We start from the raw sequence: 14,705 nt of genomic DNA on the forward strand, positions 1-14,705 counted from the left end.
AAGGAAGGGGAGCGCTGGCTGGTGTCGCGCCTGACCTTCCCCTTCCACGAAACAGGAGGAAGTTGTCACTTAACAGCCCCAAAACGTCCACGGGGGTCGGTGTGCAGGTGATGTTATTAGAGATGTGCGAGAACCTCGAGAACCCACCTTCAGAGGCATTTTGCCTGTTTGCAGTGTGCCTGTGTGTTAGAAACCGGCATTAAGAGAGTTCCGTTGAACAAAGAGTCTGTTGAGAGTTGGTTTATTTTGTGAGTTTGCAACATATAAGACCGTATCACTTGAATTTGTCTTCATAAAATACTAAAACAAGGCCTTCATTAGCTCTTACATTGTCTTGTTGCCTGCAGTGTCACTTCAGGCTGTGGAAGGTGTTCTAAATATTCTTTAGGATATTTGCTGTAGGAATTAACTTCTTGGTATATGACTACTTTTTACCTCTGGTAACATTTTCAGGAGTGTAGTTTGTGCAAACCTTAAAAGCAACTTTAGTCTTCAGAATTAGCATTGCATTTGAGCTAAGAAGTAGCACAAAAGGTAATGTGGAACTTGTATGCCAGAGAAAACTTCTGTAAGAAAGGCCTGGTTTTCCTCACCAAAAATAGAGGACTCGGAGAAACCTTCAGCGGTAGAGTTTAACATTGGTCTTTAGCATGGTTGACCACTTTGTATGCAGTTGTTACCTATTAACTGATAATAAAATAAATTGTTCTGGTTTGCCACCTTATGCTCTGTAATATCCAATTGAATGAAAGCGTTTGGGAGGGATGTCGCTGCAGCTAGGAGTTGCTCTCCCCCTTTTCTTAAGGGGTGTCCAAAGGCAATCTCCCCATTTATGGCAATAAACTTGTCCATTTAGAAAGGAGTTTACGTAGACCCTGGGGTCACAACATGAGTACCCTCCTTTTAATTTGCCGGAGAATTAGCCTGAGAAGCTTTTGTGTGTAATTGGGCTTGTCAGAAAACTGAAAGAATAACAAGAATCGAAGGAGATGGGTGTGCATTTTTTGTGGGCTGGTGAGGCTAGGTAGAGAGTGGTCTTCCCCTTCTGCGGGAGCAAGTTATCAGTGGAACCTGTGCCTGCTGCTTTTGGCAGCCTCTCTTCTGCTGTTGGGCCTGCTCAGCTGAGAGATGTACTATTACATAGCTGCTGTGGCAGGAAGATGACAGTTTGTTAAACAAGAAGGGTAAATAAGCTCTATCTTGGAGCAGGAATTTCAAAAAATATTTTGTAGTCAAGGAGGCTGTTGACCATGAGCACAGGTCACTCTGTGCAACAAAGACCTGTTTATAGTGTGAGTTCAGAATGTTCTCAAAGGGACAGCTTGCTTTGTTTGTAGTTACTGATGCTAGCTGAGACAAGAAACAATAGAGACAAAGTCTCTGTGGCCAGCTCTGCGTTCAGGAGGAAGCATTTCATGTTCAGTCAGTTGCTGAGGATTTGTCACTGTGGATTTGAAAACTTTGGTGATTTGAGAGTCCAGAAGGACTGCGGACAAGTTAAAACTCTGGGCAGGTGACTACAGTAGTAACTGTTTTAGTGAGAAATTGGATGCTTGCTTTCAGACTTCAAATTTAGCATTATTGACTCTTGAAAGCAATTTAATTAGCAAGAACTCTTTTCAGTCTTCTGGTTTTAGTTACTCTAAAAGTGTTATACTTGTACTGTCCCTTTCCACTTGCAAAACATCAGAACACTTCAAAACTGTCTGTAGGTTTCAGTGCAGCTATTGAATTAACTAGTGACTGGAAATACAACTTCTTAAGATAATAGTTTAGGTTCTGTAGAAGATAAAAGCAGTAATGTTGAGCTTACCCCACTCAGTTAATAGCTTTCATGTGGAACTTTTTTATTTTTAAGTGTTTCAATTCTATAAACACAAGTTTCCATTTAGTTTTTCTGAAGTGTGATAAATGGCAAGAGGGTGTTTTGTATTGATGTGACACTCATAGCCTATCTTGCCTATCACTGAGGTCCCTGCAACTGTTGCTGCTGTATTTATAGTGGCTTTGAACATGCCCAGTGTTAAGCTTCCTGATGCTGTTACGATAGCAGTTTAACATGTTAGTCAGGGAAACGTGATGGCTCAAATTCCAAACCATCTTGGCTGTAGGATTAGTGGCCAGCAGAGCTGAGGACCACCACAGAGGTGGTGAAAATATGAAGCAGTATGTAACTCTAATAAAAGGTAGTCTGAATTTAGGGCAGATTTCTTTCAGCTATTTTCTGAGAATTGTTAGCTGTTGGTGCTAATTCATAAAATGTTTGTCATTTCAGGTGCGGGTTGTTCTCAAATACAGACATTGTGATGGGAACCTCTGTATCAAAGTAACGGATGATGTAGCTGTAAGTACAGATAATATTCCCTTTCCAGGGCTTGTTGTACCTCTCACGGATTTGCCTCTTGCTGTCAGTCAGCTTGTGAGCTCAAGCTGTTGCCTTGAGAGCTCCTGACAGTTTTCTAAAACCTTGTAGTGCCCAGCCGTCCCTAGTTGCTGTGGCTGATGTTAACCTGTGGTTCAATGCTGCGCAGTCCATGAAAAGTTAAAACACTTCAGTGTTCCTTATGGGTGTCAACATAATTACTTTGGGATTCTATGAAAATGAGCCCTACAAAAATCTTGGATCCTGTCTATCTGAAAATGTTTCATGGAACTACACTGGTAGCTTCTGCTGAGGTATTTCAGGAGCATCTTCACACAGGTGTGTTTACTAATGTGAGTGTGGTCCTTTTCATTTGTTCAGAGTGGTGACAGCTTCCAAGTATATGTTGAGCTCCTTATTTGTGAGTATCAGACAGTGGAGTGCTGGCAGGCTGAATGACAAGATTTGCTTGCAGTTCAGAGATCCCATCTTCTGAGATATTGCTACGGTGTCAGTTATGCATTCAGTAAAAACTGTGCTACATGCACACAACATGGAGTTCTGCAGCGTCCTTCCAAGGGTGGCTGTATGAGAAGGTGGAGCAGCTGGTTGCCCTTGTTCTGAATAGGCTGGGAGGGTGCTTAGAAGCATGTGTGGGGCTAGGATTCGAGATGGTGGGCAGCCAGTAGAAATGCATAAGCATGCATCAGCATATGCGTGCTGACATGCATGCCAGCGATGGCTTCTTGATGCTAATGATGTTATAGCCAAGTTGCTGCTGCTGTTCTGCAGTCCAGAGTAAGAAACAGTAGCCTGCCCTTCTCTTCAGATTTGGAAAAATCGGATTTCTTCTTTCTGGGAACAGTAGCCTGGCATTGGTGTTTCCAGTACCTGGGGGAGATGTGGAACTCCAGCAATGACATTTTTTGGTAGGAAAATAGGGCTTAGCGTGGGTGAGATACTGTGTATGGGACACTGATAACAGGGGGAAGTGAAGGGCAATTAAATGGAAATCTTCCATAGGGGAAGGTTGGAATTGGGTGGTTCATGAACCTGGACTGGTTTCAGTTACAGGCCTTCTCTTACCTGCTTCCAGTCACGAGAAGCTGTTATACTGGCAGCGGGGCAGGGAGTTGGTTTGGGTGTTTGGGTTTTTGGTTTTTTGGGTTTTGGTTTGGTGGGTTTTTTTTTTTCTAAAGGTGGGAAGTTTTCCTTGCTGCTAACTCTGTACAACTAATATAGCTGAAGGAAAAAGTAAACTGTTTTTTCTACTGTTTGTCTCTGAATTAAAATAGGAATGTAATGCCAGCAGAAAATGCTGTGTTGATAGCAGTGAAGAATGGAGCATTCTGGGGCTTTTTTCATTGTTAAATCAGCCTGGGCAGTCATACTCATGCACTGCAGGTACAAGGAATTACTTAATCCACAAAAAACCTAAGTGGTCTTTCTGTGATAAATCTCTGGCATATTACTCTTGTTACTTTTGCATTTACAGGCTTGTCAGATGAAGGAGTTCCTTTTGATCTTAATCTGATGTTATGTTCCTTCTTTAGGACTGTCTTAGAAACAGGTTTTGCTTGGGGGAGGGGATCTCCCTCTTCTGTGAGAAATGCTGCACTGATTTTATGTCACTGGCAGCATAACATTAAGGACTGTGAAAGGCCAAAAAAACTTGCTTTTGGGATATAGACAATAGGAAAGTAATTTCAGGTTTAAAAGCTGCTTCTATTTTTAGACAAGGCAAACCAGGATGTCTTTAAAAGACAGCTTAAAACCCAAGTTTTAGCACCTTCTTGGGGAGAGAAGAAACAAGGATAAATCACGAGCTTCCCTATTTTCAGAATGGAAGGCCTTTCAGAGAAACTTAAATGTAAACACAGATGCATGTGTATTTTAAAACAGGGTAGGTATGCGTTGGTGCTGCCTCACAGTAACAGCATGCCACAGATGAACATTTAAGTACTTATCTCGGTTTGTGTGTTCCAAGCACAAATTTGTTGCAACTGTAAGCAGGGTAAAAACAGTTCAGTGAAATCTGATATTAAGCAACTTTCTCTTGCAGTGTTTGCTGTATAGAACAGACCAGGCGCAAGACGTAAAGAAGATTGAGAAATTCCACAGTCAGCTAATGCGACTCATGGTGGCTAAGGAATCCCGCAGTGCTGCCATGGAAACAGACTGAATTGCTGAAAATAAAATGAGTGCTCCGGTCATATTTCACTGGAAGAAAATATCTCTTGGATTTGAACGAATACTGGGACAGGAGGTGCTTTTATGCACCGAAGTGGACTGATGACAAGTCTGAAGCATTCCTGTCCCCCAGACTCCGCTTTGGAAAACTAGGAAAACAAATGCTTTCAGTTGAAAGCTTATATTTATTTTTGGGAATTGAACAAGAAACTATTCTTACACATTGGGTATGCTAAGAAGACAAGTAAATAGTTTAAATCTACAGTACTTTAATCTGAATTTGACGGGCCACAGGCATATTTCTGGAAAGTTAGATTTCATATGGATTTCATTGTGTTCATACCTTATGCTGGTGTATTCTCACAGTGAGAAGGTTTATTAACCTGACTAATACTGTAGCGTGACGACTGGATCCAATAGATATTTACATAAATGATATACATCAGTGGGGTTTAGAAGAATGAATGTTTTCTGAACTGAAATGTTAAAATTGCCAATTCATATTAGCACTGTCGCTAGCAAGATTTTAGCTTTTAGTATTGATCTTGGTCATAAGCTGTGCAACATTTTGTGATGCAGTTTGTAGAACTGTTATATTGGCTAAATAATTCAACATCTGTACTTTAAAACTTAAACGTTTGAATATTGCTAGACGATGAAGAACTGGGAGTTTCTCTTTTGCTTTTGCAAATATCACCATTAAAAAAATGTATGTGGTTTTTTTCTGGTACTTGAACTGTCTTGTACTAGCGGGGGGGGGACACCTTTTCCCATCCTTGCTTCAGGCAAGGTTGAACTATATCAGTGAGTGAAATTCTAGAAGCTCTTGCCTATTATGCTAAGAGAAAAATGCAACCAAATGCTATCCCGATTCCTTAGATGCTAACTGTGCATGTTCAGATGTTCCATGTGGCAGATGGATGTCAGCCACCTGAATAAATGAATGAAAAACAGCTTAATAAATACTGAAGTACCACTGTCAAAAATGGACCAAAGCTCCTGTGGCTTAGACTTGTTTCTCATTGTTACCTCTGGTAAGGTGATGGGAGCCTTAATTGTCTTTTGCAAAGGTGTTTTTTGTGTGAAAATCCAGTAGCTGAAATTGATACTTGCTTTGACTAGATCTTGCATTCTTAAAACCAGATGTGTTTTTTTTTTTTAATGTAATTATGCTACTGGTATAACTAGGCTTTTCCAGGACTAATGTTTTGGGTTAAACCAAGCACAAAAGTAAGGCAGAGCCATATGAAGACTTGTCTGTAGTGGCATTTTTATGCAACAAAACAATCTACTTAAATAGCTACCTGCTGTCGCTTACATAAAAATTATTGAGCTACTTGGAAGCTATTGGCTAAATAATTCAACATCTGTACTTTAAAACTTAAACGTTTGAATATTGCTAGACGATGAAGAACTGGGAGTTTCTCTTTTGCTTTTGCAAATATCACCATTAAAAAAATGTATGTGGTTTTTTTCTGGTACTTGAACTGTCTTGTACTAGCGGGGGGGGGACACCTTTTCCCATCCTTGCTTCAGGCAAGGTTGAACTATATCAGTGAGTGAAATTCTAGAAGCTCTTGCCTATTATGCTAAGAGAAAAATGCAACCAAATGCTATCCCGATTCCTTAGATGCTAACTGTGCATGTTCAGATGTTCCATGTGGCAGATGGATGTCAGCCACCTGAATAAATGAATGAAAAACAGCTTAATAAATACTGAAGTACCACTGTCAAAAATGGACCAAAGCTCCTGTGGCTTAGACTTGTTTCTCATTGTTACCTCTGGTAAGGTGATGGGAGCCTTAATTGTCTTTTGCAAAGGTGTTTTTTGTGTGAAAATCCAGTAGCTGAAATTGATACTTGCTTTGACTAGATCTTGCATTCTTAAAACCAGATGTGTTTTTTTTTTTTAATGTAATTATGCTACTGGTATAACTAGGCTTTTCCAGGACTAATGTTTTGGGTTAAACCAAGCACAAAAGTAAGGCAGAGCCATATGAAGACTTGTCTGTAGTGGCATTTTTATGCAACAAAACAATCTACTTAAATAGCTACCTGCTGTCGCTTACATAAAAATTATTGAGCTACTTGGAAGCAGTGGATTTCCCACATTTGCCAAGGGCTTGGGCAAAAACTTAGGCTTGAATACTGCAGTAGAGTACCCTTTCAGCTGAATGTATAATGTTGCATGTTGTTGGAGAATAGTGCAGTGCTACATTCCCAGTGGTGGCTCAGATTATCTTCTACAGGAGTGACTGGTACACACGTAACATTTTTCTTCTTGTATTGGCTTTCGAAATACAAATAAATCCAGAGAGAAGGCTAAACTTTGTTCATAGTTAAACTTGAATAAGATAATAATTTGGAGCATCAAGGAAGATTTTCAGCATTACAGTTATCTTACTGTTTGCAATATAGTGTATTAAGTAGTTAAACCACTTTTGTCTAAAACACTGTTCTGCAGTATGAATGGTTGCTACACAAAGTCATACAAGCGAAGACTTAAGCTGTCAAATTGGCAGGTGAAAAAGCTGAGGCTATTCTAGTGTAATTTTTGGACTTATAAATTGGTTTGGGATGTAGATAGAGGTTTTCTGTCAGCTGAGGTGCAGAAAGGCTTGAGTGGTATTTGCTGGTGCATGGAGGATAAAAGGAGAGAGAGACAGACTTGATGTACCAAGTGGCTGAACGGCGTAAGCTCTATACTTGAGCAGGTTTTAGAGAGGCCAGTTACACTGCTATATATTAGAGTAGCAGTTGTCAAGGAAAAGAGAGGCAGGGAAGTAGATTTCTAGTTTTCTAAATTCATAAATTATTTCTGTAAAGCCATAAGGGAATATTAATGCTACTTTTGCAAGAACATGTGTTGTTAAGCTTGTTCTCCATATACTCACAGAAAAGCTATGGTGGTTCTGCGCAGTCATAATACACAAGAATACCGATAAAGCTACTACTAAAAAAAGAAGAAAAGCTTTTGGGAACTTCTTTAGGAAAAGACAGGTGCTTCTCAACTTTGTCCTGGAATTTTCAGCAACTTCAATGCTGTGTTCATGGTGTGGTAGAAAAGCTGTGACCTCAAAGCTCTGCATATTCTTGCTTACACTCTTGTTGAATGTGCATGTGTGTACCACTGATCTCTTCCCTAATAAACTCTCAATGAGTTAGTCCATCGTATTGCCAAATACTTGAGTGTGTCCACCGGTAGGTGATGAAAAAATCACCTTAACACGGCTGCTGCACCACAGGGGCGATTGAACACGTTGCTTGTGAAGCACTGAGTTTGGCAGCCCAGCGTGTCAGCAAATGCTTCTGATCACCAGCCAGGCGTTGGTGCCAGTTACAGGCTGTGAACAGGCAGCGCGGGAGCAGATGGGCAACCTGTGCAATTCCAGGCAGGCAACCTTCTTGGGGGAGAAGTGGAATGATTAAAAAAAGAGGAGGATGTTTTCCCTTGCTATAGCTAATTTTGTTGCTGCATGTTTGTTATCTTCAGTAATCATTCTGTTTTGTGAGAATAGTTCAGTAAAGAATATGGGTCTTGTTATTGTACAAAGAAACTGAATTAGTTTACTCATGGAATTTATTCTGTTTTTCTGGTGTTCTCCCTTCCTGGATTCTCTGAGTGTCTTGATTTGAGTTCTTCCTTTGTGCATGGCACTTGAGCTGACTTTGTGTCTGAGCTCTCTGTTTCCTGCAACTACATCGCTTCTGTTTTCCTTTAAGGGTTTTAACCCTGAGCTCCTCTGTATGTAGTCCATTCTGTAAGTGTATTCTGGGTTACAGGAAGATGCTTAAATTATCTGTTGAAGTGAGAATTTTGGTCACAGGTCTTTGTTTTAGAGATCCTAATGAAAGAGGTTTTTGTTTCCACTGAAGTCCTGACCTAACACTTTTAAGAGTGACAGATTTATTCTGGATAAGTGGATGCTTTGGTGCCTCAGTCTGTCAGAATGGGAAACAACTGAAGCCAAGCAGGTGCTTTTAAATATGTTTTAACTTGTCAAAATAATGGTATTTCCTCTCAGTAAGTTCCTTCCTGCAGTACAAAAGCAGGTAATACTCAACATTTTGCTGTAATAAATGTAAAGAAACCCTGGTTTCTGCCAGATGCGGTCAGTAAGACTTTGACGATCACTTATTACCATAGGTTGATCTTAGAGGATTATGTCATTGGGAAGGTGTGTTAGCCCTCTTGCTGCAGGCAGAACAAACCCTCTCACTTCATTCATCTTAAGTAAGGATGGTAGCACGCTGCTGTCCCCTGATGCACCTGTGGTTTTTTCACTTCTGTTCCTGGCTTAGGGGAAGATGAAATTGTAACACAGAAATGATACTGAAACCATATTTTAAGTTTGAGATCTTAAGTGGAGAAATGAATATATAGCAAATAGGTGTGGCTTTTCTGTATCACTTATTCTCAGCTAGACTGCAGATTCTGCACAAGTCCCGTTTCCTTCAAGAGTCTGTGAGCATTAGTGGGGTGACCTTAGGGAGTAGGAGCTTAGCTGAAAACAGTATTATTCTTTGCACAGTGCTCCATGCTGAGGTAACTTGTAAATCTGATTGACTGAAACAAAGCTGTTTTGGTCAAGCATCTCTAAGGATGTGAAGATCCTTTAAGAAAGGTATCTGCTAACTTTTTTTTTTTTTAAAGGAAACTATGAAGAACTACATCTAGTTTTTGCTTAAGTTAATGGTGTTTTGCTTTTCAAGACATGGGAGTGTCTATTCTGAAAAGCTGATGCCACTTTAAAGGTAGATGCTGCATAACTCAAGATAACTGTTTGTTTATAAAGATTTTATCTTTTACAAAGGCTCTGAGAGTTCAAGGACTGGTATTTAAATACAGGCAAGAGCTGAATTGTCTTTGCTGGGGATGACATAAAAACATGCCTTTCATCTCTTACTACTTTTATAATAAGTAGATTCTTTAGGCTGACTTCCAGATAAACCTCCCCATCTTTATGCTGGGCTGAATGATTTCATTTGAATTACTACACGCTGAAGGCAGGGGTGGGCTTTTTAGTCTGTAGAAATGTTATTTTTGAGACAAGAATGGTGCCACAGTGTTTTAGAAGCAGGTTAGTTACTCAGCAGAATACAAACCACGGTAGTTTGCCAACCCCTGCTTACTGTGCAAGTTTGTGTAGGTCCTGTAACTGTTCTAAACGTGGTCTAAATGTAAACGGTTCTAAACACTCTCAGGAGAATGTGGGCTTGAACTGGGCTGTGTAAAACTGAAGCCTGTGGGAACTGGGCCAATAAAACCATGGTCACAGCACGACAGCAGAGTAAATTGCCTTTATGCAAGTTCAGGCCCTATTGTTGAACGTAGTCCTTGTTTCTGGTGAAGGTACGTGCTTATTTTCTTATGTCGCGCCCAAGTTGGTTACAGGTGTGTGTTCTTGGAGTCCTGTAGTGGGAACAATTCCTTTCTGCCATTCTAAAAACACCCTAAGTTGTTAGTGCCGTCTCCGAGTGCTCTTACGAGAAAATGCCCAGTCTTCTGGCAAGCACCAGTATGTTCCTAGGTGGTGTTATAAAACTAAGAGAGTAGTGTTTCTCTTAAACTGTAACACTGGTATTTGTGAAAGCATTTTCCTTTTAAATCAAGACGAGCACTGAGGATATTGTGCTTTGTTTTTGTAGCAAGTTTTGATTTTGTGCTCGCATTCTTCTGTCCCTTTTTTTTATAGTGATTCTCAGTCATTTTGTTAGGACTTAAAACATCAGTCATACCGAGAGGTCTGAGAGAGATTGGTTTTTTTATTTCCTTTGAAGTTGTGTTTGCGTGTTGGGTTCATTTTTTGTCTGGAAGAAGTGGTTCATAAAAGTTCATAAAAGGACTAATCTGCATTGTTCGGCTGCTACTGAGCAGAATCTTCCGGCGTCCAGGCAGGCGTTTACAGCAAGGTTTCAAAGACTGGTTTCTTGGAGAGGGGGTTGAGTTTTCTGGACACCTACTGAATGGCTTTGGTGGCTGGTAGCGAGCAAATGAGAATTCGCTGTTCACATTGGCTAGCAAAAATATGTATTTTAACCGGATTGCTCATGCGTGTAAATATAGCCATCTATAATAGAGTTCTGCTACCATTATGTGGCTAAAAGATGAAAGGCTTGCCTCAGGGCACTGACAAATGAGCTCTGGCAAACCGTGTGTGCGGCTTAAAGATGTTACCTCCCAAAGGCATCTGCTCCTTTACGGAGTCAGCAGGCAGGAGGATGAATTAATGCCACAGACGTGTGCGTGTGAAAGTCACTGTCTTACTTTAAATTGCCATAAAAAGATACCTTTTAAATTTGGGGGCTGGGGGGAAGCTGACCTTTTCAGTGAGTGATTGACGGTTGGGGTGGTTTTTTTATTTTTTTTTTTATTTTTTTTTAAACACATTTGCTGTGGCAGTGCTACTGTATGGCTGAGGGCAGTAACCAAAGAAATATAAATGAGATTCACCAGGGGATTGTTCGTTTGTGCTCAGAGGCAAACCTTCTCTGTGTTGGTCACGCAGCAGACCCACATAGCACGTGACTATACGTGTACTATACACGTACTATATGTGTACATGCAAATAACCAACCATGTTTTTAACAGAGCAAACAGCTGCTTTGCAAATAGCTTCTTAACCACTGCAGCAATAGTCCCTGGTGGTCATCTAATAAATGTGCACGGACTGGGATTCTACACCAGCCTTGGTCAACGTAAGAGCTGGCTGCTCATCCCTCTTGCCTCCATTGCACCGATCCTAGTGTGCCTTGGAGCCTGAGCCAAACCACTTTGATTGACAAGTGCGTCAGAAAAGTCCTTCATGTTCCAGAGAGCTGCTGGTTTGTTGTTCTGCCTGGTTAGTGTGCTGAGAAGCCTTCACAAAAGGTCAAATGAGTGCTGGAGGTTGTGAAATGGGGTTGAGAGCTCCCAAGAGGGGTGAGGAGAACGATGGGAGCAAAAGAGCCAGCAGTTAGATAGGCTGCCACAGAATCACAGCCTAAATAACTCACCCCCTGTATTTCCCTGACTTGCTTGTAAAAACCTCCTGTCTGTCCCATTAAATGCTCTGTAATGTACACGCCATACAACATTTACCTAAAAACTAGCTATGTCTGAATTTCTGTATTGTTCTAGGTCATGTGGATGGTAACAGAAAGTGTGGAACCAAAGATTGTAGATTATATTCTCCCTAAAGGCCTGTACCACTCTGGTAGCCTCTCAAACGGAGTAACCAGAACTGAACACACAAGATGAAGATTTATAAAACGATGTTGTAATTCTTAACATTGTTAAACCCCTGCCCCAACATCAGCTCTTCAAGAAGGGATCAGCACGCTGAAAGGCGTACATGACTGCAATAGTAACTGTTCAGCGTGCAGTAGCTCCAAACCAATAAATTCTCGCGGTGCCTCCAGAATATGTCCAGGTGGCCAACCCTTGAAACGCCCACAAATACTGAAATACCTACTGGATATGATCTCTCTGGTGGTGAGAATGGACTATTTTGATTTCATGATCAGCGAAGAGTGGTTTTCCTCATTCTTTTGACTTCTGTATTAAGCTTCCTTCTTTTCTGACTCTTCATTCCTTTCTTCTTTTCCATTTGTTTTAAACTTATTCTTTCTCTGTAGATCTTTATGATGTGTGCCCCTTATTTTCCTCTAGATAGTTGATCATGGTGACTTTTTGGTTGGCTTGGGGAAAGAGAATTGTTACACAGACGCATCTTGATTCTGCTTGTAGGCGTTACAGAGGATTTCGTTCTCAAATCTGAGCTTCGGTAGAGGGAGACCCTGTGGTGTCACACTTGCAAGGAGTACGTGTGTAGGTGTCACAGAAGCATTAATAACAAACTGCATGACCGACTTCCTTATCCAACAGTAGTATATGAAAGTATTTTTTCTGGATATCGAAAAGAGCCCTTAGGCTTTAGCAAAGCCCTTAGGCTTTCCTTCAGCTCAGACTCTGTTTTGGAGTATCTACTTAGACTGCTGCAATTAATTTACTTTCCCGTAATGCAAATTGCATACTACTTGACATTATTTTATTTGGCCGATAACTGCCTACCAGACTACAACTCATAATCATTAGATACCAGCAATTCTCTGTGATAATTTGTCATCAGTATCTATCTGTCTTTTTAAATGATTCCTTACATTGTGAGATAAAAACTGTTCTCCATCCACATCTGTTGTCAGTTTCTCTGAGCTTATATGAATCTTTGTCAGAACTCTTCTGTTCACAGTCCTCTAAGTTTGTCTTGGCCATATCCTCCCCCTAATTTCTGTTTGCTGTAACAAACACCAGCTGCTTTAAAGGTGGATATAATGCTGTGTAATGCTCCTCTACCTCAGCTCAAGGCTCTAAAGCAACAATAACTTTCAGGAATGCTGGACTGTGGAGTTGCTTATGTTTTCAGTTTCTCTTGTTTGTTCACTTCAGTGGTATTTGCATCTCTGCAAATACCCAGCCAAACCAGTTCCAGTTAGGAGGAATGCATGTGAAGAAGTAAACCTGATGTAATCTTCCTCTGTTCTTTGTAATGTCTTTGCTCACTGCTGTTTTACTGCTACTGTCACAGGGCCCGAGAGTCCCGCTGGTGAACAGAAGCATCGTATCTTTAGTACTGTTAAAGCACAGAGGGGAAAAAAAAAAAATTTAATGAATTGACAATTTCAGGCGGTTAACACCTGCAGGATGACATATACGCAAGAGTGGTATCTCCATGGTAGGAACTTTGAGCTACCCTGTCAGCTTCATGACAGGAAGAACTGGAAGGCTCTAAGGAGGTAAGGGGGTGCCTTTCTGGATGACTGAAGATGCCTGTTTTAAGACTATGGGACAGCTAGGATAAAGTACAAAACAATTTCTTTAACAAGTTATAGAGGCTGGAATTACCGGCTGACAAGTGGGTTAGGGTTGGCATTTATATAACAAATGGGATAGAAGAAATGCAATTTTTTGTTAACTAAAATAGCCAAATACAGTATCTATTGGTAGCTGGAATAAAGTGTTATGACAGTGGGACTAAAGAGTTACGACAGTGGGACATAATACAGTTGCATTTTTATCTATCATCCTATAAAAGTTATGTTTTACTAGAAATCCAACACGGTCTTATTTTTATGTTTGTGAAGTCCCTGTAGTCGTACAGAAGAAAGATGGGTTGCTACTACCACTTTTGGTGTCTCGAGAAAAGTAGTATGGAGCTGTTGGTGAGGACAGATGCCCCAGAAGGGGCAGAACGCTCAGCCAGCATGTTCGGTGTGGAAGAAGAAAACAACAAAAAAAAGACAAGCCTTACTTACAGGACAGTTTAGGCACCTGTGAACAGGTGACTTTTTAAATTTAACTGCTATTGCTGCTCACAGCAAAAGCGCGTAAGAACTGCACCAAATGCTTTCTGGGCAAAGGACAGAGCAGGCTGGGTAGAAGAGACTGAAAGATGCGGAAGGAATCCTTATCTGTGATCGCAAGCCTGTCTGTTAAGACTACAACAATCCAAACAGGAACTGAGATGGCATGGAGGTGATGAAAAAAGTAAGACTGGAACTTGGGAGCAAAGTGATAGGTGAAAACTGAGATTGAATGGAAAAACCTCAAAGAGCTGATAAAGGTTTTAAGTCGCTTGTTATGTTCTTATTGGTGGGATTAGTTGCTACAGCTTCACCTGAGGCTTGCTTTGATCTCTCTGACCAAGTTTGGGAGACGGGTCTTGGAGAACATGGGTTTAGGGGAAAAAGTCCCCCTGCTACATCCATTCTCAGGTGCGTTCCTTCTGCCAGACGCAAAGCTGTGCTGCACAGGGCAGTGGCTGGGGCGGTGGGGCAGTTTATCATAGAATCATAGAATGTTTTGGGTTGGAAGGGACCCCTAGAGGTCATCTAGTCCAACCCCCCTGCAGGAGCAGGGACACCGCTAACTAGATCAGGTTGCTCAGAGCCCTGTCCAACCTGGCCTTGAATGCTTCCAGGGATGGGGCCTCCACTACCTCTCTGGGCAACCTGTTCCAGTGTTTCACCACCCTCATTGTAAAGAATTTCTTCCTTATATCCAGTCTAAACCTACCCTGGTCCTGTCACAGTTGTCCCTACTAAAAAGATTTTCCCCATCTTTCCTATAGGCCCCCTTTAGGTACTGAAAGGCCGCAATCAGGTCTCCCCGCAG

At 41.1% G+C, this 14,705-nt stretch overlaps 1 protein-coding gene across 1 annotated transcript; it reads left to right on the forward strand.

Moving 5' to 3' along the window:
* Positions 1-2,254: 2,254 nt before the first annotated feature.
* Positions 2,255-5,890, forward strand: SRP9 (signal recognition particle 9; the record flags this gene model as incomplete). The annotated part of the gene is made up of 2 exons (XM_035903603.1): positions 2,255-2,344; positions 4,425-5,890. Coding segments are annotated over 2 exons (210 nt in total), but the record flags the coding sequence as incomplete, so codon positions are not given.
* Positions 5,891-14,705: the final 8,815 nt, after the last annotated feature.

Source organism: Egretta garzetta, unplaced genomic scaffold, assembly GCF_000687185.1.
Source record: "Egretta garzetta isolate BGI_Z169 unplaced genomic scaffold, ASM68718v1 scaffold11, whole genome shotgun sequence".
Classification (NCBI taxonomy): Eukaryota; Metazoa; Chordata; class Aves; order Pelecaniformes; family Ardeidae; genus Egretta; species Egretta garzetta.